General features: G+C 45.2%; 1 protein-coding gene across 1 annotated transcript in view; it reads left to right on the top strand.

Moving 5' to 3' along the window:
* The window catches only part of LOC138453423 (CD109 antigen-like), a 1,481,241-nt gene that overhangs the window by 1,019,076 nt on the left and 437,076 nt on the right, over nt 1-25,089 (top strand). Inside the window, exon 21 of the mRNA XM_069606256.1 lies at nt 10,114-10,332. Coding sequence (XP_069462357.1) covers nt 10,114-10,332 — 219 coding nt within the window. The remainder of the gene's footprint in view (nt 1-10,113; nt 10,333-25,089) is intronic.

The following is a 25,089-nucleotide window of genomic DNA, read 5'->3' as shown; positions in this document are numbered from 1 at the left end:
GTCTTCAAGTGCGGCTGGCCAAGACTGCGTAAATCCTGCCCGCGTGTAAAATCCACACGCGCACGTTATCTTCACACGCGGCTGGCCCAGACTGCGCGAATCCTGCCCGCGTGTAAAATCCACACGCGCACGTTGTCTTCAAACGTTATTTTCTTCGCGGCTGTTTATAACCGCGTGTACTTTGTTTTTCCTTAAAAAGAGCGCTATTTCTAACTCCTGCATCTGTGGAATTAACAGAAGGATTGATCCCTATAGTGGGAAGGAAGCTTTTCAAGGATTATTGGAAGGTGACATTGAACTGAACTTTTGGACGCTATCCTGTGGTGAATTCAACCCGTATCTAGCGTGAGCCTCGTTCCGTTCGGGATAAGTCTCCCTTACTAATTTTCCCTTCCTTGTCGTTTTTTCTTCATTCAAATCCATCAAGAGACTTCTGGATTATTCTACCCTAAACTAAAGGTCAGTGTGAACATTCCTGTCATTATCTAATTCATCATACTCAGGTTGGAGCAGTTATTCATGATACCTAATTTGTCCTACGCTGGCTTTCTATACCTTACCCACGCCCTTTCCAGTGATCCATCGCTCTGCCTGTTTTATCAGCCAGAGGGTTGTATCATTTGGAAGGTCTTCAATTGACTTCACAACTATCAAATCGTGTGAACAGGGATCCGGAAGACCCTACCTCCTGTATCCTTTTGAGTATAGTATCCTTTTCAGTTAATACTTTGGTACATTCTGACAGTGGCCCTTCAGACACTTGGCTCATAAGAAATATGCATGTTCTTACACTGAAGTCCTGTTAGAAACACACATTGGCAAATCGGACAGTTTTGGCTTGTGAATAGGTATTGGATAGGCAATATGGCAGGCACTGCTATCATATGCCCGGGTACTTGTACCAGTTAGCATTAAGGGGCAGTTAGTACCATTACGGCAGTGCCTGGCAAGTGCTTATCGCATACCTACACAAAATCCCAAACCTTTGGCTTTGCCATTGCTTGTGTACTGTTGCATTCTATTATTTAACCTCTTTTTGTCTTGTGTTTTGGCTTCTTTATCCTGTTTTCCATTTATCTTGAAACGTATTTCTCCTTCTTTGCCATTGTATGCGTAAATTAAGTGGTTAAACAAACTACCAAATGTGTTGGGGTTTTCCATTTTTTGCTGCCTTTTGTATATGGCAGTTCTACGTGTTCATAAAAGCTACGTCTCAGTGGTTTGTTTTACATTTGCTATTTTTCTTCTTGTTTTTGGCGAATTGCGGGTTTCCTCTTTTGTTTTGCTTTTGCTTTTTGTTTAGTTCTTTTTATTATGTAGATTGTTTTTACACAGAAAATCCTTTCACAAAACATTTCAAGAAATGAAGAAAAGAAAAACAAAACGAATATGCAAAACAACAAATGCATGATTCAAACAAATCCCAAATTAAAATCAATCTAAAATCATTACTCATAGTCGTACTGTGCTTCGTCACAGTACTTACTTTTGAGGTAACCTCGACGTCCTGAGACTCCTCCTTCCTGTGAGTGTGATGGTATAATAACAACAGCATCATATAGAGCTGAGCCCATGGAACCAAATATATACAGGAAGCTGTGTGACCCTGAATTCTGAGAGTGTCATTTGCAGATCCTTTTGCTTTTGATAGTAAGTCGCTCAGAGTCCTCTGGAAATTAACTGCTCTGTCTTGTGGTAGCATCACTCTCCCTGATTCTATTCCAAACCGTGATCTGTTATACTGCAGATTCTGTGATGGAAGGAGCTGAGAATTTGTCCAGTTAAAAAGAAATACTACTGATTCTAACAACGTGCAGGTCAGGCCTACCTTGTGTCGGCAACCCTTGTGATGGAGCTTTGAGTAAGCAATCATCCACTTTGAGATGAAGGGAAGCAATAATTGGGCCCAGGACCCGGGTGCTGACAACAGACCAAAAGGGAGGGCTCTGAAATGGAAGTGGGCCTTGCATACACAAAACCTCAGGAACTGCTGGTGTGACTTACAGATATACACATGGAGGTTGGCACCCTGGTGATATAGTGATGACATAAAGTCCTTGAATTAGATAGGATAATCCTTTGAAGTAACTCCACCTTGAAGTTCTGAGAAGTCACACCATGGTTCAGGATTTTGAGATCTATAATTAAGCTTTTTTTTCCTTTTTTTCCTGATGGTTTGGGGACCAGGGACACTATACAATACACCTCTCTCCCCTCTTTCCTGGGTAATTCTTTGATGGCTTTCCTCTCAAACAGTTGGTTTGGTGCATGGCAAGCATAATTTCCTTCCTTTTGGCTTGTTTTTTGGGGGAAGGCTTTATGAATGGTCCCTGAGAGGAGTGGGGTGAGTTGAATTCTATCTTGTAACCTTACCGGACGAGTTAATTGACCCAGGCATCTCCTGAGTTTTTTAACCATTGCCTCCAGAACCACCTGTTGTGACCTGTGCCTGGCCTGGTGAAAGGATGTATGTGTTTATTCTGGATTGAACATCCACCTGGGTAACATGCCCTCATTAGCACCTGGGAGGGGAATCTTGGATGAAGAGGTTGCTCAGAATGCACCAGAGACAAATTGCTTTGTGCCACAGTTCCGAGCAAACGTAAGGGCTCATGATACCCCCCCTGACTCCCAGTGTCCCATTGTGACTTTCCCTCCTTTGGATCCAACCACCAAACTGGGACTGTATGTCCCTTTCTGTTTGTATCATGACTTCTTGGCCATAATCCAAATAGAAAGGGATCTACTTCTTTTGTGCAGGACCTCCCTTGCATTTCCGTAGTTGCCATGTTTCCCCAGGTTTTTCAATGGAGCAACATGTGCATGCTTTCTAGGTGCATAGTGTGAAGAAAACACCCATTTTCCTTTATTAAAAAACATCTGGGTGGTTGAGCTGGATATTACCAGCCCAATACCTCCAGATGCTCGTCATAGCAGCATGTTGAAGTCCTGAGCCCTTGTGTACTTCCCTTGCTTTGCTTTGACCGGCTCAGGCTCTGGGGTTTCAAAGCCAGTATTGTTAACAACTGTACACTGTAAGGCTGTGTTATTCAAATTAACATAGAGTTCATTGTGTGGTGTGTTTAAAATAAAATATCAGTACTATGAGTAACACACCTAGACCCATTTGCATTCTCTGAATTTTGATTTCTTTTGTTGTATGGACTTTTCTTTCTACCAAATTCTGTGACATGTATACTCCTTATTATTCAAGTTATTTTTATTATATTCATTATGATTGCCTGGGGGGGTGGGGGGGGCGTGGCTTGGCAGCCATGGTGCAGGCTGCATCTTGACTCTGCTCCGTGATCCGGTAACAGATCCTGAAATGCGCGAGCTGCCTGGCGGTGGATTGCGACTCCAAAATAGCACCACTGATGTATGAAAGCATCAGGAATGATAAGAAAGCACCCGCGAGCAAAAGTATCCAGGTGGACGGGAGATCTGATACTTTGTTGCGCGAGCCACGGCAACAACATCAAGGACAAGATGGCGGCGTATGGAGAACAAAGAGACCCGTGCTGATGCGCAATGCCGAAATTAAACTAGAAACTGCAAAAGGCAAGACACATCGGCGGACGAACGTGTAAGCGTGCTGCGGAAAGGTGGCAATTCAAATTGCCCTGCATGCACATGAGGACAGAGGAGGCACCCAGCAGGGAGCGGAGACCCCCAGAATAACACGCGACACGGCCAGCAAGCATGCAGAGACGGGCAGCCGTGTGCGAGCAGGAGAAGCGGCGGCCCCGGCTCCCCCAACGACGAGGACACCCACTGCTCCGGCGGGGTGTGGAGACTCGTGGACTGCGAGCCGAGGTCACCGAGGCTTGCGGTCTGCGAGTTGTAAAAGCAGCATTGATACTAGAAGAAGACGCGAGATGCCTAAGTTTATGAGGCACCCTGCGTGAGTGCACGGGTGGCCAGAGGTGGCGACCAGACCAGGGCAAAAGCGCACTGAAGGGGCACAACATAAATGGAGCAGCGCGGGGCCGCCTGCACACGTGCAAAGTCTTGAATGTAATAAGTGCGGAGGGGAGTGAGATTGCTGAGAATTAGGAGCAAACATTGTGGACCCTCTCCCCCCTCAAGATTGGCAAATAAGGAGAACTGCGTCAGGGAGAGGCAGAGAGGGCATGCCCCCTCCCCATGGTACGTTATGCATAGGGAAGAGAGTTGAAATTGTGATCCATAAAAGGAGAACTGGACAGAGGAGCAATAAAGTTCGACAAACGAACAAATAAGCCTGGAACAAACAAGTGAGTGAAAACCTGAAGCAGAAGACGAGTTGGGGGGAAGGCGCAGGCTGAGGCATAGTGTACAAAATAAGCAGCTGCAAACAAGGGGCTGTGACACAGTCTGGGCCACTACACATGGTGGAATATTGGAATTCACATTGCCAGGTGGAAACAGTGGATAGATTACAGCAATCAGCCCCTGCAGAGGACAGGCCCCAGAGCACAGAAAGAGTGGAGTAATGGTGGCACAGGGCGGTAAAGCCAAAAGTAAGCAACCCATGATAGACATCTTTACAAAGTCGCAACAATCCCCCACCGCCCCGACGGAGGGAAGCATGCCCCGGCAGGACAGCGAAGTCCTAGCAGCCATAACAGAACTGAAAGCCTCATGGGGGATAGTGATGGCGGACAAGAGAACTGCATTGGAGAACAAAATAGATGCTGTGGGGATTGATGTCAGCTTGCTGAGACAAGATGTAAGAGCTCTGGTGGAGCGGACGAGTGGCTTAGCAAGTGCGGTGAAGATTAACACAGACACGAGCACGAATAATGCTAAAGAAGTCCACGTATTGAAACAACAGGTGGCTAACTTGGAGAACCGGGCAGAGGAGGCGTAAGGACGGGCGAGGCGCAACAACGTGCGAGTGGTCGGGCTTCCGGAGGGGGAAGAGGGACAAGACCCCACGAATTATATGGAGACCATGTTTTTGCAAGATATAGAACGCGCACATAGGGCGCTGGTTAGAAGACCACAACCAGGGGCCCCTCCCAGGGCGATCATAGCAAACATTTTAAACCACAGAGACCAAGAGAAAATATTGGAATTTTTTCGGAAAGGAGGATCGATAAAGAGAGGATCTGCAACCATCACTGCATACCCCGATTACACCATGCAAGTGCAAAGACAGCGGTATAGCTATGTGGCGATAAAGAGGAGACTGCGCACAGCTGGCCACAAATATATGCTGTTGTATCCTGCGAGGCTCAAGATCTTCCACAACGGCAAAGCAATATTTTTTGATACCCCGGAGGAGGCGACGACATGGCTGGATGCAAATGGCTGTCCGGACCGAGACAAGGAACAAGTTCAACGAGAATACGATAAGTGACAATAATGTTGGGTAGAATGGTGGGTTGGAGGGGGGAGAGAATAAAAAAGTTGAAACAGAATGGAGACATAGACTAGGGTTGCGAGCTGCGAAACAAAGAACACATGGACATGTTGGTCTAGAATATAACATGTGCAATGCAAGACGGGTAGCGATAGAGGCACCTGTACGAAAATATTGACTTGAGCTATGGGTGGGAGGGCGCTTAACCTCATGCGACAGAATAGTTGGATTGCCATGAGATCCGTGTAATGCAAGACGGGCAGCGATGAGGGCGTTCAACTTGATAGATCCAGTTGGAGCAATGAGTTGGAGAAGGTCTACCCCCGAGTAGTAGTATAGTTAGGTCACAATTGGGGTGATTTTTTTCCTGCTGTGCTGCAAGTACGGCAATTGCTGGAACGGGGCTAGATGCGGGAGCGCCTGAGATCCAGGGATGGAGCTGGGCATCAGTTCTGGGGAGATGGGGATGGATGGAGAGTGCAGTGGATGTTGGGGCAGGGGATGAGGGCGGAGGGAGGAGAGATGTTGTAGGGTTTGAGGTCGGGAAGGGTTGGGGAAGGGAGGCATTTGGGGAAACAGTTGAGGGTGTGCAGTGGTTTGTTGTAGTGGGGAGTTTGAGTTTAAATAGGAGCCTATGTGGAAGAACTAGAGTGCGGAATCTGTTTCGTGTGGTTGGGAGGGACTGGTTGGAAGGGAGAGAGGAGAATATTAATGAGCCATGGGGGACCTTAAGATAATAACGTGGAATGTCAGAGGACTGAACAGTTATTTGAAGAGGAATAAGGTCATGCTGTATTTGAGAAGGCAAAGGATAGATATTGCACTGTTACAGGAAACGCATCTGACGCGGGAGAAAGTGGAGCTGGTGGGGAAAAAATGGAAAGGGATTGTGGTGGGTTCATCATACTCTGCCTATGCTAGAGGAGTGCTTGTCTGGGTGGCGCTGCACGTCCCGTTTAATCTAATTGAGGAAGTGGTGGAGACAGACGGGAGGTTGGTTAGATTGAAAGGGCTGATAGAGAATAAAGAAGTGTGCATTGTGAATACATATGCCCCTAACCAAAACGCGGCGGCGTACTTCAGAACTCTGTGCACCAACCTTAGTGCGTGTGTGGGTAGTGCGGTGATTTGGGGCAGGGATTTCAATTGTGTAATGAACCCTAGGGTAGACAGGTCAGATGATAGGATTGATAAGCCCACCCCAGCGGCTAAAGCACTGCAGAGGCTGCTGGATGATTTTGGCTTTGCAAACGTGTGGAGAGCAAATCATCCGAATGAGAGACAATATTCGCACTACTCGGCCCCGCAGCAGCTGCACACAAGACTTGATTATGTCTTCACCACCCCAGATGTAGTGGCAGAGAGTACCCATATAGAATATAAGGCGAGGGTCCTCTCGGATCACTCGCCCCTGGTCCTCAGATGGCAATATTGCCCCCCGAGGGCGCGGATTCCGACGTGGCGCCTCCGTGCAGAGGCGCTTAAAAATCCAGTCTTTAGAGAGGATATAAGAGATGAGATTATTAATTATTTTGAGGTGAATACTGGTAGTGTGGACTCGCCGGGTACACTATGGGAAGCCTTTAAGGTGGTGATGTGAGGGGTTGCCATAGCTAAGTCAAGGGGATTGCAGGGTGGGGTCCTAGCTCACCTACAAAGGGCAGAGGATGAACTAGAAAGAGCATTGGGAAGTGGCGGTGTGGATACGGAGCTAGTACTCAAATTACAGCAGCAGTGCGCAGAACACTGGGAAAGGCTCTGCAACCTCAATTATAAAAAATACATAGACAGCATGCAGGAGGAGACAAAACGGGCCGGATCCTAGCATGGTTATACAAAAACGAAACCCCTAGACCCCCGATTATGACTATAACTAGAGAGGATAGTGAGGCAGTGGCTACCCAAGAAGGAGTCAACAAGGAATTTGCTGACTATTACAGGGTGCTATACGAGGATAGGGAAAGGGGCAGCCAAGAGGAGATAATCGAAACACTAGAAGACATAGGACTGCCCAAGATAAGTGAAGAGGAGAGGGAAGAGCTGGATGCACCAATTACCTTGGAGGAATTGGAAGAGGTTGTGAGGCAGTTGCCCACTAGCAAAACTCCAGGACCAGACCGGTTCCCTAGTGAATTTTATAAAGTATATATGGGGGAAGTGCTCCCCCCAATGTTAGAAATGCTTCCCCCAATGTTAGAAATGCTTAATGAAGCATTTGAGGTGGGACGGTTGCCGGAGTCACTCAGAGAAGCGATTATAGTACCGCTCCCCAAGCCCAATAAACCAGGGCATGGTTGTAGCTTCTACAGGCCCTTGTCGATGCTGAACCAGGACAGCAAGATATTGACAGCTGTCCTGGCAAACAGATTGCGGAGAGTGATTGGCAAATTAATTCATCCAGATCAAATGGGCTACGTCCCGAATAGGAACATAACTCACAACCACAGGCGACTCCACCGGGTGGTCGAATGGGGGAGTAGGAATGAAGGCGAAATGGCGATTGTGTCACTAGACGCAGTTAAAGCTTTCGACTCGGTTAAGTGGCCATGGCTGTTGGCGGCCCTGGGAGGATATGGAGTAGGGCCAGGTTATATCAAATGGGCTAAAATGCTATACAGTGAGCCACTGGCCAGAGTTCGAACATGATCAGTGATATCTGAGAGATGGCAACTTAGCAGAGTTACTAGGCAGGGATGCCCCTGGTCCCCAATGCTTTACATTTTAGCCCTAGAGCCCCTAATGATATACCTTAGGCAGCAATATGATATTGAGGTGGGGGGGGGGGAACGACACTTAATATCCTTGTATGCAGATGATTTGTTATACCTGGAAGAAAATCTCCAATATATTTTGGAAGTGTTGGAGAACTATGCCAGGCTGTCCGGCATAGCGGTGAACCCCCAGAAAATCTAGCATATTCCCGCTGGGTGGCTATATGGGAACCCCTGTAGAAAGGTTGCCGGTGCTACAAATACCATGGGCGGTGAGTTCTTTCCATTACCTTGGGATAGACGTGTACCACACAGCAGAAGAGGAACATAAGTGTAACATCGAGATAGCTATCGAGAAAATCAGGAAATGCATGAAATTTTGGGAGAAGTTGCCCCTAGCAATGATGGGATGGGGAACAATGCTTAAGATGGTGGCCCTACCTAGGCTTTTACATTATTTTAGCAACATTCCATATATGATGCCTAAGAAGTTCTTTGGTAAGCTGAACAGTATGTGTAGGGACTTCCTGTGGCATGGCACCTGGACCAGAGTGGCGCTATGGAAGTTGCAGAACTTCTATGAAAAAGGTGGTATTAAACTGCCTAATTTTGAGGCTTATTATGTAGCGGGTCAACTGCAATATGGGGCCAAGTGGCTCTCTGATGAAGAGACCCCTGAACATAGATTGTTTGGGTAGAACTGTACCCGATTTTATCTAAGGGAAATGATTTGGTTGCCTGAGTCAGAAATGAAGGAGCGCCCTGGGATGATGATGCTTGGGTGGAAAATGTGGCGTCGAGCTTGCGGATGATGGGGGACCCATTCCCATGCTCCCTGCAGATGCCATTGGTTGCACTGGCAGGGGGAGATAAGCAGCTGAGGGTGATTATCAGGACCTATTGGGAATCAGTGGGGTTAGTAACGTTAGGGGACATTTGGCAAGAGGGGACCATTAGGGACCTCGAAGGACTTGGGGCACAGGCGGGATTACATACAGGTCAATATGTTATGTACCACAGAATGGTGCAGAAAATTCGGAAAACGTGGCGTGAAACAATTTTGACAGAGGAACCGGATGCTATTATTGGGGCAATATATGACATATCGGAGGGGGGGCATTAGATCTCTAGTTTGTATGAGAAGTTGATGACTAAGGTCGGGAAGGAAGTGGTGCATTTGAGATTGGAATGGGAAGCTGAGGTGGGAGCCCCGATAGAGGATGGGATATTGGAACGTGCCTTGGGATACCACAAGAAGGTGTCAAGAAATGCCAGATTAAAAAAAATACAGCTATATATAACGTACAGGGCGTACATGACCCCTCTGAGGATATCAAAGTTCAAAAACGTTGGGCGCCAGGCGTGCCCCAAGTGCGACAAGGAGAACGCCGACATGGCACACATGTTTTGGTCATGCCCGGTAATTGAATGCTTCTGGGGCAAAGTGGCACAAAAACTAGTGGAGAAAGGGGTCACGCTCGTTATAGATACAGCCTGGGCCTGCCTGTTGGGAGGGTTCCCCAGATCACGGAAATTTAAACATGTTGGGAAATTGAAAGACTTGGCATATGTCCTTGCAAAACGAAGGATTGCTATGGGATGGAAGAAGCGTCACAAGCCACGGGTGGGAGTTATGGTGGAAAGAGTTACAGAAATGGGCGGAGGCTGAAACAATGGTATGGCAAGAGATGAGCAGCATGGGTGGGGAAGAAGAAGTGGGCTCCCTGATGGCATGGAAATCACTGATAGGGGAAATGTTTGGAGTAGTATCGGATCCAACAGAATCCGAGGGCAGCGAAACCCTGCCACACGAAGCAGATATTGAATGCGAAGAACAAATAGGCTCATAAAGGGGGGTGGGATTGGGGGAGCAGTGACTAAAGACTAAATGCGTTTGATGGAACTGTCATAAATTGCACTGCATGTTTGGTTTGTATTGTTGTTTGGTTTGAATAAAATTAATAAAAAATGTAAAAAAAAAATTCATTATGATTGCTTTGAAAGTGTTTACACGTGTTCTGACTCTATAACTGGTTTCTGTTTATCTATTGACAGGTTGCGGTAATCCTCGTCCCAAGTGATGCATTTGACTTTATATTGGTCTCAAATGAAATCAATGCTACCACAAACAGGCGTGTTGTGTCTGTGCCAAGGCATGATGGACGTACTGTTATGTTCCCGTTAAAAACAAATCAGCTTGGTGAGATCGACATCACAATAAAAGCAACATCGCTTGCTGCCTCTGATGCAATCACCCAAAAAGTCTTAGTTAAGGTAAGGTACTCCACGTTTACTTAATTCCAGTTTTCAACATTGAGCAACAGCATTACAAGCAACCTAGCCTGATGAAAACGTAATCATCCAATTCTCATATGTTTTAAAAAGAAGTAGGCCTAATTCACAGAGAAAACCTATATGGGCATGTGTAGATTTGTGGTTATGAACACAATATACTATTTGAAAATTGGCAATTTTCCATGCACATCATACAGTAAATCAACATTTTTGTGAATTCAAAAATGTGCATTTTGTGAACAGGATTTGACTCTTCCTTGGGCAGTATGATTCCTTGTAACATGTCATACGTAAAATAAAAACGCTTTCATACAAATTGTATGTGGAACCAGGGCCCCTTATAAATCAGGGAACATGTCAACTTTTGACAACTAGCAACCTCTGTGGAGGCTTGATGTTCTTTGCAGGAGTTTACCTTACTTGATTTGCCTGTTCTTTGTACCTGGCACTAACATTTACATGGACAAATAAAACAACTTGACAAGTGTGCCCAACTTTGTAGTGATCAGTCATGTTTAGCCCATGTGCATCTTACAGCTGTGAGGCGCGATATACACTTTTGCAGGGAAAGTTCCTAATGGTTTTTGAATTAGGGCAGACCTTGCTAATAATGTGCATCTTTGCACTTGCACCGTTGCAACGTTTCCGTAATCTGGCCCCTGATCTTTTAAATATTTATGAATCAATGCATTCTATTAAATAAAATAAAAGTTCAACAAATCAACTCACTTTGAAAATTCCTTTACATATCAGAAGGCATGCTAGAATGGCCCCAGTTATCAATGTACATGTAACAACTGGATGTAGAACTGTTAGGGAGAATTCTGTTTAGGCTGAATTTCCTAACCTAGTGAGTCCCCCAGCAGCTTTGCTGGATTTTTGGGGTTTATTTTTTTCTCCTGCCAAGAGTGAGACTCTTTTACCCTCACTCTTGGACATGATTTGAGTGTGTTCCTTTGACTCTAGATGTGTTTAATGGGCTATGGGGTATTTTACTCCATAGGGCTTCATGTGTTTTTGTGATGTGTGTTACACAGCACCCTCAGTGCTGTAACACAGGGGTGTCTTAGTGACCCCCCAGTATAGACTCCATAACCAGGGACTGACTACTGTCTCCCAGGGCATGTAAAGTCACCATTGACTTTACTAGTCTTGAATTCTGAACAGAACCAGTACAAACCATCATATTGTGGACGTACTGGCTGGGGCAGTTCGATTGCCCCGGGGTCTGTTAGTCGAGGGGGCACGTCTCCGTCCCCCCTGATCGAGTTTTGGCTGGTGGCAGTGGATACTACTTTTTCTATTCAACCGCGAATATTTCTCTATGGGATTTTCCCATTGTTCGAGGCTACTATCTTTATTTGTTTAATTACGATAGCCCCGAACATACCGCCGCTTTATTTAATTATTATTAATTCTCCGGTTGGTATTTTTTGCCAAAACGTGGTTCTAAAATGGCGTTTGTGTTCTCTTCTGTGACTCCAACCCAAGTCGAGGCCTTTGTTCCACTTTTTGGCGGGCTTCTCCACAGAAGCCCTCCAAAGTGGTGCCACTCTGTCTGGGGTACTTACGAGGGGTGGAGGGAGATTTAGGCACCCTGGACTGAGTTGCCTAGGCAACTCAAGTCGCACTCCGTCCTGATTGGCCCAAGTGGTGAGCCGGCCAGCTCACCACTTAGCATGTTTGAGTGACAGCTGGGCTGAGTGAATGGGGGTTTTCTGCATAAAAGCAGGGCTTTGGGGACTGGAACTTCAGAAGTCGCCACAGGACCTAAGAATCCGATGAGGGAGAAGCTGAGCCGACCTGCCACGACGACACCACCGGTGGAGCCCTGCTGGACCGTCTACCACTTTTCCGAACGACAGAGGAGATCTCCCTCTGGAGAGTCTTCTTCCTTTGACTGGTGGGATAACCAGTTTCACTGTCTTTTCGCCTTCCCGACGCATCTCGTGGAGGACTTGCCTGTGCCAAGCACCCCGGAAACCGGAATACCACATTTTACCACGACCACGAAATAAAGGGTAATACCTTTAACTGGAAAACTCTGCGGGTGGTTTCTTCCCTGGCAGTGCAACGACGTTCAGCTTTCCTCCAAGTCGAGATCTTCTCTTCCCCTGGACGACGCTGAGACTTGCACCCGCTGCCCGGAACAACTGCCACCGCTGGAGGATCCTTCCCATTTAAGGTACCGTGTTCCACCTGGCTTCCCTTGCCACCGACTGTACGGGGTAGATTTAGCCCCCGGCTTTCGAACCTGGGTTAGCCTGGGACACCCTGGCTAAACTTTTCTGAGCCTCTCTAAACTCTTTTCGAACTCTCTGCAAGACTTTCAAAGCCTAGTGTAACTGTGTGATCTTGGGCGCATTTGTGCTCTGCTCTCTCTAAGAGTGGGCCCAGCCTATGGACTTTGGCTCACAAGTGACTTTTGCTCTTCTGCCTTGCTAAAAGTGTTCCTAAATCTTAGAGTGGTGTATCTTTCCATATTCTGTCTTTTTCCCTCCCTTCTTCATGAACTTATTGGAGTGCCATCTATAGTTAAGCGCTCACCTCTGTCTGGAAATAAGTGGTGTTAACTAAGACTTATCTGATAAGGAATAAGGGTTGTATATATATTATAATAGTAACTGTGTTTAGAGTGTTTTACAATAAGAGTGCTGGAGTGTTTCAAACAGTGTGTTTTTAAATAAATAATTATATACTTTGATACCAAAGCTCTGGTGCAGTGTTTGCTTGTATTATTGTATCTGAGTGTCTATTGTGTATACTTTGCATACTGCCTAACTCTTCTTGAGGGAAGTCTGACTGCTCAGCCACAGCTACCAGGTAAATCTGGGTGGTACAGACTGCTACCAAGTGGGTTTACTGCTAACACCTGTAGTCCTAAATCTTTTGCAGTGTTCCCAAAGGGAACTGCACAGGTTTCTGCCTAACAAGAACTTTGAAGCCTTCTTATTGTTTTAGCTCCGTCTGTTCTTACCATAACCTGTCATGAGACCCTCTTTGGAACTCACTGTTGAGTGACAGAACGAGAAACTGTTGCACTAAAAATATAAGATCAATGAGGTGCCAACTGTATCTCCAGCTATGTCTCCTAATGACTCCTGTGTGCCCCTGCCTCACTCTCGTCAGTAGGCTTGGGTGAATGTTTGGCTGAATACTAAATAACCTGCATTTTCATTATATTCAGGATTTACCAAACATTGCAAACGCGGTTTTATTTGGGTAATGTAGCTCAGGCAGCCAGGTTTGTCTGGCTGCATAAGGGCCCTGCTTCTGGAGCTCTTCTGAGTGTGAGAGTTAATATTTAAGGAGAGAAGATGGGGTGATTATCTGAAAGGAATATTTTATTCAAGACAAGTTTTTAACAACACATATTTACCTTTAATGGAAATACTCACCCATGTGTTTAATTCAACCAATCATAATGGCATCTGCCTCGCACCATGTATCCATGTATTAAACATTCTTTTTCACAGAGCTTCCCTTTCATTTTGAAGGATTAATATCCATGAATGGCACATGTTGCGATCCGCCATCTTGTGATAAGGTTATCTCCAGCATGATCAAGCGAAGGTCAGGTGGCCTGGAGGCAGCAACTTATAGCACAAGCCCCTACTCATAGCATTCGCTGAGTTTCCATCTCGAAGACTGTTAAAGTGAGATCTTTAACAAGCTCAAATTATGTTCATTGAAAGACAGACTTGGCGACAAAGCCCTTGTTTCTTTTTGTGACTGCCAATCCATAACACAATTCAACCAGAAAACCAGCAGCTCTAGCCTGTTGCCTACCCATTTATTCATTGTGAGCGACCACAGCAAGCCGTGTATGAGCCTCCATGCTGTCAATGCAGGAAACCACTGTCATTCAGCTATTGCAACAATTGTATGAACAGTTGTGTGTTGGTTCATGTTTAGCCAGTGCAGGAAACAGTGACGATTCATACCCATTCATGCTGATCGTATAAACTTACTTGTTGCATATTGTGTGCTCCCATGTATGTTAATCTATGGTAAGTGTCTATAAGCGTTGCAGTCATTTTGTTGATAGTGGTTTATATCTTTAGTATTGCCCCGAGTATAATGTTATCTTTAAAGCATGCACGAGGTAGTTGTGTAAATCTTTTTTACGAGTTCTTGCAATACTGAATGACAGTGGTTACTCAATGCGCCTATCACGAGAACATTTATTTATTTTGCATTTTTAAAACGCTCACACAGCCCAGGGGCATCAAGGCACTGTTACAGGAATATGCCTTAGTTGCGTATTTATATCTTGTTTCCAAGACGAGCACTTTGCCGCTGAGTTATCCTACCGGGACATACTGACAATATAAGTATACATGGGTAATCAGCTCCAGCAATAGTGCACACTAAACACAATTAGATGTGTTAGCACAAACAACATGAAGGATTATGGTCCACGATGTTTTCCAATGTACTGTTAAGTACTAATGAACATACTTTTAACACGTTTGATGTATTTCAATAATGTTGCCATATCGTTTCTCCTCTCCTTTGTTAAATGTTAATGTATGTCTTGTGGGCACCCTCCTAATTCTTGCAACCTTGTCGTATTTTTGTGGATGGCACAACTTGGAAATATGCATATATTCACACTTTGATCCTTGATGTATATTACTGTGTTGGTGACAACTATTATCAGGCAACAACCTAAGGCCCTGACGAAGGACATTATGTCTGAAATGCAGTGGCCAAAAATTAGCATTTGCTGAACATTTTGATTTCTAAAGAATAAAAACGTTAATTTCTTGAATTCGAAGAATACGTTTGTTAATGAACTATCACAAAAGCTAGTATACTATTATATGAACAGAAACATCCTCTAGCGGGTAAGAGGGTGTGCAGCACACAACAAAGGCCAATTAGCCTTGGTCTTTCTTCTGCAGGTGCACACAATGCCTTACAAGATGGCACATATTGGTGGGCTGCACCCCACGCACAACTTGATGAGCTCTATTTTTGAACTACAAAGAAAGATTAGTATAAATAGAACAGACTAAGAAGCGGTGTTCACTCAACCACTAATTATTTGTGCTCCACACATATTAGAAGTATCTGAAGTGATCCAATAGTAAATGTTTTCACAATCGGTCCCAAAAACATAGCAAACACAATTGCTCATTTGCTCTGGATACCAAGAGATTATCGAGACCAAAAAGATGAAGTCAATTGGCAGTTCATTGAAAACAAAGCAGAATTATTTTTGTAATTGGCTCCCGTAGGTCCATGACCTGTACAGCCTACCTAATGTAACAGAAAACAGTACAAGTAATCGTAACAATAGAATTTCAAATGGACACGTGTTGTGCACTGTGGTCAATGTTGACGACCTATAGCACTCTTCTAAAGTTCTACATAATAACACATTTGGATATGACAAACATAAAATAGAGAAAAAAGAAATTATTGAAAACAATCAGTAAAATTCAGAATTGTAGTAGTATATGGAACCAGCTCCAAAAATATTCCATACATTTTATGTATACTCTAATCTGTCAACAATAATTCACTAAATCCTTCAAAATATGGTGTTTATAGACACTTATTATTAGAAATCAATCTATTTATATTATGGAATGCGTTTTGTGACTGTCCGTACTCAAGTGTTTGAACAGACAAAAGCAGACTAAATGAACATCGCATTTCAGTTAGGAAACAAGTAAATATTCTTAGGATTAAATACTGTTTGTACACCTGAGCAATAATTAATTACCTTAGAGAAATGGTAGGCATTTTTTTATTTTTATTTATTTTTTTACATTTATATAGTGCACAGACAGCCCAGGGGCCTGTGAGTAGGGGTTAATGTAGGAATTCCCAAAAATGTGCATGAAAAGTCCCACGTAGCCTAAGTGATGGCACAAGAGCTAAAAAGAGAAACATACACGCAGGTATAGAACGTTTTGGGAAAGCTGGCTAGTGTCCACTGATAACCTATAATTCAAAAGGACAGGTTGGACCTTCCCAAAAAGCCTTCATGGCTAATATAGTATGGGTAAAATCACCAAGAAAGTGTGATTGTGAGCAAGAACCATGGAATAATAACAGCCCGTTACCTGCTGGATATCTCTCCTACATGAACAACAGGAAATCGCTCATGTTGTGTTTTTGGGATAGAAAATAGGCAAGGGACTACTGCATCAGCCTTGTAAGAGACCTGATCCTTGCTTCTTAATGAAAATAAGCAAGTGATTAGTTAATCTTTAATTGTAGCACAATGTTGAACTCACCAAGATATTAAGAGCTGGTAAAACCAAATCCGTAAAAGTGTATACCAAAAAGTGTAGGTGTAGAACTGGAGTAGCTGGCTATACTTTAACACATTAACAATGACACAACATAAACAGCCCAGCCAGTGGTTTCAGATTCCACATATACTTAACATTAAGTCAAATTGTTGATGGTGGATAGCTGAGTCAAAGGGTCGTTTTCAGAAGATTGTTCAAAGGGGAGTGCAGGATATCTGGAGTGTTGCCCCACCCTGTATCGAAGCCTAATAAGAGTAAAAAGGTTGCCTTTTACATTCTTCATTTGTCAAGGACCAGTGCATTTCCTCTCTGTTCGAATTTAGAGATTTTTCATTTTATTCTTTTCAGTTCTGTAATGTTAGAGATTTCCGGGTGGGCTGTGGTTTCCACAGAGCAAGTGGCACATGCTGCTCAGGCTCTCGCATTGGCCCATCATTACAGCACGCAGTAAGTAAGAGATACTGCTCTGGCTCCCATTTTGGCTCCGCAATGCATCACACTTTGTGGCAGACCAATGCACTGGAGTCTTCTTACATGACTGCCTCTCAGTTGAGCAAACATTGAGAAAAAGGAGCTGCTCGGACCCCCAGATTGTCCAATTAATGCAGCACACAAAATGGAAATTATGCAGCTCTAGTACTCACATTGTCCCCAGTAAGGCTCAAAGTACATGGCAGCTACTACTCTGACCCTCATCTTGGCCTCTTGGTGCAACACACATTCACAGTGGCCCCTCAGCATAGTACATATTGTTTGCCAGATGCTATTCAGACCCTCTCACACTGGCCTCTCTATAAAGCACACCGTTATTGATATATGCCCTGGGCCAGCTGGTCTGTTCGGGCACTGGCCAATTCTTAGTTTTGGCTTTTTGGTGATGCTAAAGTGCAACCTTTAAGCCAAAACTATTCCATCAGAGTATAACCGGTGAAAATGGCATATGAGGAGGGACATAAAGCTTGTAGGTGTTTGGTTATTTAACCCCTCCCCCCATTGGCTGCCCATGGACATTCCCACTCCCTTTCTGCCCCTCCCCACCCAAAACGCATCTTCCTGAGATCTTTTAGAGGCAGCTTTTTCAAACCGCATCATCAAACTTTGTGCTCGAACTGCCTGCCAGTGTTTTTTCAATGCAGTCTTCTGAGAGTTAATGACTTAACTGAAGCTGTAAACGTGCTATTTGTGTAATAAACATGTCTTAACCCGGTCTGCCTTCAGTTACTCGATTTATAAGCACTATGCATGTCCATCACTGAAGTCCTTTTAAACAACATAAGCCAAATATTTTATTAGGTATTAGGCATCGATGGCCAGTTAATACCAATACAGCAGTGCCTGACAAATGGCGTTCCCATGCCTTCACAAAACTGTTGCCATTGCCGAATCTTGTTTTTTGTAATGCATTGTGATGGATTACAAGCATGGAAAAAAGGCTCACTCTCACTATAAACGAAAAACATGTGTAATGTTTGTCATTCACATGCAGTTGTATTAGCTACACAATATAGTGAGGATCTGATTATGCAGAATGTGCAGCTGGAGGACTCTACTAAGTAATCCCTGTTGCAAAAGCTCAGTATGCAATCTGCCCAAGTTGGGAACAAATGCCTCTTTAAACTGACCCCAAAAAGATGGTTGGGGGCATTGAAATTAAAAAGCCCCCAAAGCATGGATGCATTTGACCCCAACCCCTAACCTGTTGTATAAATGATGAGGATGAGCCAGTAGAAGTAAACAGCTTTTATTGCTGTGGTAGCTTCAACAATAACAACCAGTGTGGTTCTATGATTGTCCAGGAACCACGTTAACAGGTTTTGCAGAGGAAGCACATAAATAATTCCCAATGCAGTCTGCAGTCTCTCACTAAGGAGGAGCGCTGGGAGCACAGCTGCTCCTTAGCTTGGCGCCTTTCGAAATGCTGCAGCGCACGCTCTGCCGGCACTCGTCAGGTTGCGCTCCAAATCTCGCGAGACTGCCGTGATAGCATGTCTCGTGAGGTCCCAACACACCTCCCTTTGTTAACACAGTGAAGTTCATTCTAGAACAAAGTCATCATACTTCACCGGTCTTCTGTGCCCTCTTCTCGGATGATCTCCCTTCCTACCACCGATGTCCTGAGTTTGACTCGCTTCTTGGGATGTTTCTAATACCTCTCTTCCGGTCTCTCCCTCCATGATTTCTCTCGTGGTGATTTCTGGTTCTCGCTCTCTTGTGGCAGGTCTGACAGGGCTTTTGTCAGTGGTGTATTCCTCTTGGGATCTTCCTGCTTCGTGCTGCTTCTCGAACATCGCCACACTCTCCATGTTCCACGTGCGCCCATCCTCTGTGCGGACGTGATTGGTCCCTCTATGGATAACTTTTATTGGTTGACTGAATTTCGAACCTGTCATCTGGACCTTGTTCGGTAGACATATTTTGATCCAATCGCCATCCTTGACTTTGCGGTCTTGGGTCGTTCTTCTCTGATCATTCCATCTCTTCATGCACACTTTGCTGCTTTCCAACCTCCATACTACCTCAGCCATATCTATTTCATCATCTTCTCTTAATCTGGCCAACCACGGTGGTACCAGCATGGATACTGCTCTCCTCCCCCTTAGCATTCAAAACAACAACCCTTGGGTGATGCCGCTACTGGTTAATCTGTGGGCGGCGACTGCTTCCTTGACGGTTTTGAGGGGATCCATTCCCGATACGGTTGCTAACTGGAAGGCTCCTTTGATGAACCTATTGGCCCTCCCCACTAGACCTTCCCTTTGGAAAATGGATGTGAGGACCTCTGACGGTGGTCGTGGTGATGTTGGGGACAAATTCTGCTTCTACCCATTTCGATAGGTAGTCTACCAAGTACTATGCCATACCGATGTTCGGGAACCATTGCCTCCAATGGCCCTATGAAATTTAGCCCTACTTTGCGCCACACTGTTTCTTTGATCTCCACGGGAATCATCGGGGCTTGTCTGGTCTTCAAGCGTTTGTCACTGTTGAGACACTTGTGACATCTTTCAATCATGGTGCGTATTTCCTGGTCCATGGCAGGCCACCAGTACGCCTCTCACCCTTTGCCATGTCATGGTGTTTCCTAAATGCCCTGAGTGGGCCCTGCACAGTATAAATCTTCTCATTCCCACTGGCGGTATTACTTGATCTCCTTTTAAGAGTAGTCCTTCCGACTCTGAATATTATACTGCCAGTTTACAATACGGCCTCATGCCTTCCGGTACAGCCCTTTCTTCAGGCCATCTGTTCCTAACCCACTCTCTAAGTCTCACCATGGTGGAGTCTTTACTGTGCTCCTCGTTCCAATGTCCTTCACTTAACTCCAGGAATTCTGGGCCTCTGAGGTCTTGGATTGATGCTACAATGCATTCATCTCGCAGGAACATGGTGTCTTTCTCTTTGTTCCCAGGTAGTCTTGACATGCAATCTGCCTGGGCAGTTCTCCACCCGGCTATGTGAGTGATTTCAAACGTGTGTTTCTGGAGTTTTGCTGCTATGCGTGCCAACCTGGGTGTTGATGATCTTGACCCTCCTGGACTGAGCATATGAATTAGGGGCTTATGGTCGGTGACTAGTTTGAACGTTGTGTCCCATACATAAGTTCTGAAATGCTCCACAGCCCAGGCACAGGCCAGATTTTTTTTTCCACTGTGGAGTAATTCTTCTCAGCCATGGACAGGGCTTTAGAGGTCAATGCCACAACGTGCTCGGTGTCTACGTTCTTCTGGGTGAGCATGGCACCTAGACCTCACGCACTGGCATCCGTGGTGATGTCTGTATCCTACGCCGGATTGAACGGCTGGAGGCACGGTGCTTCCACTATTCGTCCTTTTATAATTTCCACTTCCTTCTGGGCCTCTAACCATGGGAACTCTGCACATTTTTTTAGTAGGTTCTGCAGTGGCATTGTGATCTCTGAAAAAATGGGAATGAATTTGGCATAGTATTGTCTGAGTCCCAGAAACAACCTTGCTTCTTCTTTATTGGTTGGCTCCGGAGCTATGACGATGGCTTGCACCAGGTTTTGTTTGGGGCTTATGCCCGGGACGAAATCTTGTACCCCAAGTATTCAACTTCTTGTGCTCTTAAGATACACTTTTCATATCTAAACTTGACTCCAGCATCCTGTACTTTGATGAGGACCTTTTTGAGAGTGACATTGTGCGTGTGTTCATCCGCGTCATAGACCAGTATATCGTCCTTTGACACGTTACCTATGTCACGTAGTAGTAAGTCCATCATGCGCTGAAACTGCAGACGATAAACTGAAAGGCATCTTGGTGAATTGATATGTGCCAAACGGGTTGATGAACGCTGTGAATGGCTTGGATTCTTTTGAAGGTGAATCTGATGATAAGCATCCCTCATGTCCAGCTTTGAGAACACTCTGCCCCTTCCGAAAACAGTTTGGGAAAGTCTTCTTTAATTACCAGCACTCCTCCTGTATTGACCGATAACACTTGATCTTCCGTGCTGGGATCTATTTGATCTTGAGCTTGCCTTGATCGTCCCATCCTTGAACTGCTGGGCCTTCTTGCATGAAGTATATTCTCGTAGAAGTTTCTCTCCTCTTGAACTCCACCTTCCCTTTGATATATCCTTATAGGTCCACTTACACACCTCCAAATACTGTGGGTTTGTGGAGTGTGCTGAGAACTTCAACCGTTTCAGTGCCTATCATTTTTTTGTATGTGCGCAGGGGCTGTATGGTCAAGTCGGAGCCTGAGTCCGCCGTGACGCTCATTTCCATGCCATTGACTCTGATTGAACAGTGGGACTTTTCTCTCCTGGCCTGTGGGCTGTTTATCATAAGCACTGTGGGTCTCCCTTCCTCTTCAGATGATGATTCTCCTTCTTTGTTGCGTTCCTCGTTAATGTTCGTTACTTTTCAATTACGCCACCTGCACACCACTGAAAAGTGTCCAATTTTCTTACACACTTCTTTGTCTCTTGCTGGACATTCTCTGTCGTTGGTTAAGTGTTTGGTGCTGGTGCACCTGTGGCACTTCAGCGGTTCCTTCTTCCCCCACTTCCCTTCTCTTGCATCCGTCAACTGCTTCTCCTTCTTGTACCTGAAATTGATCGCTTGGACTTCCGCTGGGCCGGAGCTTCCTGCGTACTCTTTCCATTGCCCTGCGCTTTCTTCAACTGCTCTCACAATCTCTATGGCCTTCTCCAGTTGGAGTTCTTTCTCCAAGATAAATTTGTTGTGCACTTTTCTGGTGTTGGTGTGGACTGTCAGCATGTCGCAGATTACTCCTGCATTATTGGCAAAGTTGCACAGTGCTGCTAGTTCTCGCAGTTTGGTCACATAGTCGTCTATGGGTTCTGATGCTTCTTGTTTGCGATTGTAGAATCGTATCCTGTGCAGTACTGTATTTTCTTTGCTGGCAAAGCGCAAAATTATTCTTCTGACAACTTCTTTATACATGTCATAATTTTCATCGCCCGTTGCTTCGGGCGTAAGGCCTGCAAACACTCTCTGGCCTTCTACCCCCCCATAACATGGCTCTGCGCCTTTGCCGCAGTGTAACCCGCATCTCCTACTGCTTCCAAGTAGGTTGTGAATATCGGATGCTATTGTGGCGATGGGATTGCAGGCCTACCTGCTGTTTGTAGAAAAGGTGGGGGCGGTATTGCTCCTTGCATGATGATCAAATGCAGGTTGCAAATCCCAGTCCTCGTTGACAAATGTTGTTTAAATGATGAGGATGAGCCAGTAGAATTAAACAGCTTTTATTGCTGTGGTAATATTGCCGGGGCCTTCCAAAATGCCGCTGCATGCCCTCTGCCAGCGCTCATCAGGTCGCGCTCCAAATCTCGTGAGACTGCCGTGATAGTGTGTCTCGCGAGGTCCCAACACCTGTCTCTCAACAGGATGGGGTGGCAGTCATTGGCTTGATCCCACCCAGCTTTTGTGAAACTCACAGCGGCCCCCCAGCATAGTACATATTATGTGACCGATGCCACTCCATGGGCGGGCCAATGCAGGGATGATATCCTTCCCTGTCATGAGGGCCCAGGTGGGTTCCTATTCCTCCCCCACTCAATTGTTATTGAAGTAGACCAGAGAACGAGAACAAGGAGGATCCCACCCTTAACACGTGGAGTTGCAGCAGCGCAGCGCTGAGGCCAAGAGGTCTGCCATCAACAACACTGCATGCCTGACTGTAGAGGCACTCGGAGTCCGTTGTTTCAATCAGCATTTCTAGAGGTAAATATGACGTACACCTGTGTACCTTACTGCCGCTAGACCTGTGAGTGACTGTATGAACCAGAAATGGCGAGTTTCTGAAACTAGTGGGACTTTAACTATTTGCAGCTAGCTGCACAGATTCAAACCATGTTCTCACCAATCCCGGTTTCAGTCGGCCCGTTCATCAGGCAAAAGAAAGAAACACACATGTTTGGATGTTCTGACATAGCAGAGTTTGACCATTTAGCTGGCCTGTTTGTAAGAGGTAAACTTCCCATATTGATCTTTATTTATAGCCAAACCATTGTCTTTGGTTAAAAGAAATTTAGGTACTCTTCTCTACCCCAAAAGAGCTTTGTTTCCAAACAGTGGATCACCATTGAAAGTTTTTTTAATTGTATGGCTGCTGTTGAATAATCCACTTTCAATACATTTTCTTCCTCCAGAGGACACATGGTCACTATTTTAACGGATTATAAAAAAATAAGTATGTCAATCAGATGAAACATCTTTCTCAAGTATTTGCGGTTTAAATTGACCAGCCTCACCAAAGTCATACTATAATGTCATGCAAGTTGTCTTGATTAGTGCCCACCTGTGACTTTTGGTGGACTCGCTGCATGTTGCTCTGTAATAAAACGAGGTGGAGTCATCAGTTGAACAGGGGGGGAGGCTGCAATCTTTGGCATTGAAGGGTGCAGTTCATAAGTGCTTAGTTAACGGGGCGCCAATCGTCTATGGGTCTGGCTGAAAGACTTGAGAGTATGCTATCTGTAGGTAAGAGGCCAAGATCTGACAATCTACTGTGTTAATGTCTATGGCTATGGGATGTGTGTGCGCAGTGTAAGGTAGTAGGAGAACTTAGAGGGAGTCAGTTAGTCTGGGTAAGAGGAAAGTAGGGCCTACAAAACAAAACAAGCAACAATGCTGCACTCCTACCACTGCCAATGTCCTCCTGCAAACAGGTCTCATTTTACTACCTCACATTGCCACGGTCAATCTCTCACTCATATGCTCTCTCTTGCTCACCACCCCCTCACTCTTTCTTTCTCTCTCACCATCCTCTCTCTCTCTCCACTAGCCCACCTCTCCTCCTATTCCCTTTCCCCTATCTCGCGCTCTCTCTGGCTTGCTCCCATATCTCCTCTCTCTCTCTCTCTCTTTCTCCCCTGTCCCTTCTCTGTTGCTCTCACCCCTATACTCTTTAATATATCGCCAAACTTTGGCTGATAATCTTCTGCAGGGACAGCCTTAGCACAGTATATGCCACATGATGGTGAGATAGCTTCATGACCAAAGTTCTTACTTTACCTTTGTATTCCTGCAGAACTTTGCTTAATTCTAACAGTTGTAGGGGGTCTTGAAGTATGAGTGTTACACAATGGTGGCATGGTTAGTGGCAAAGAAATGTTATTGCTTTAGAAAAGTAAAGAAAAGAAAACCTATCTAGCCCTATTTCTAAGAGGGGGTTCCCTCCCTCAACCAAAATCAAGGAGTCTGTCAGAATATCTAAGAACTAAAAGAGTTCACGGTTCAGTGTCCAAACCTATTTCCAAGCATTGCGCTTACAACTAAACTAAAAGGGGTTTGCTTTCTTCTTGGTCCAGAACAATGACTCCCTTCTTCTGGACAGGCACAGTTCCATGTATCAGTGAACTGGTTCCTGGGGGAATGGATTCCTCAACCCAGGTCGCAATCCTTTTCTAAAGGTTAAAACAAAGTTCCAAAGTAGCAAAGGTTCTCTTTTTCAGAAAGAAACAACAGTTCCAACACAAAGTTACGGTATCCAGAGAATGGCTTCCTTCTCTTGACTCGTCACAATGTTCACAAACACACCAGGCGGAATTACTCATTCGTTGCCTGGTTCTCTCTCGGCCCCTTGTACTGCCAAGATAATGTCTCTCTTCTTTTGGCTTTCCTGGCTCTCTCCAAGCTTTTCCCAATGCCAAGAGATTGCTTCTCTTCTCCTGGCTTTTCACAATATTCACAAACAAACCAGGGGTAATGACTCCTTTCCTCTGGTTCTCTCTCAGGGTCTTCAGGCAATATAACAATGTGGGAATGTTCCCCTTGCCCTGGCATTGCTCAAGCTTTTCAGACATTACAATGCTGGAATCACAGCCAACCTGGTTCACTACCCTGCCAGGTACTGTGACTATTAAGAATGACGATGATCGCTCTTCCTTTTATGGATGTGAATCACTGGCTCTCCCTCCTTACTAGTCCCTTCTTCTTGATAGACTTGGTTCACTCTCCTGCCAAGTACTATTG

Source organism: Ambystoma mexicanum, chromosome 4p (assembly GCF_040938575.1).
Source record: "Ambystoma mexicanum isolate Mex_15411 chromosome 4p, UKY_AmexF1_1, whole genome shotgun sequence".
Taxonomy (NCBI): Eukaryota; Metazoa; Chordata; class Amphibia; order Caudata; family Ambystomatidae; genus Ambystoma; species Ambystoma mexicanum.
This window is presented reverse-complemented; position numbering and strand designations above follow the sequence as displayed.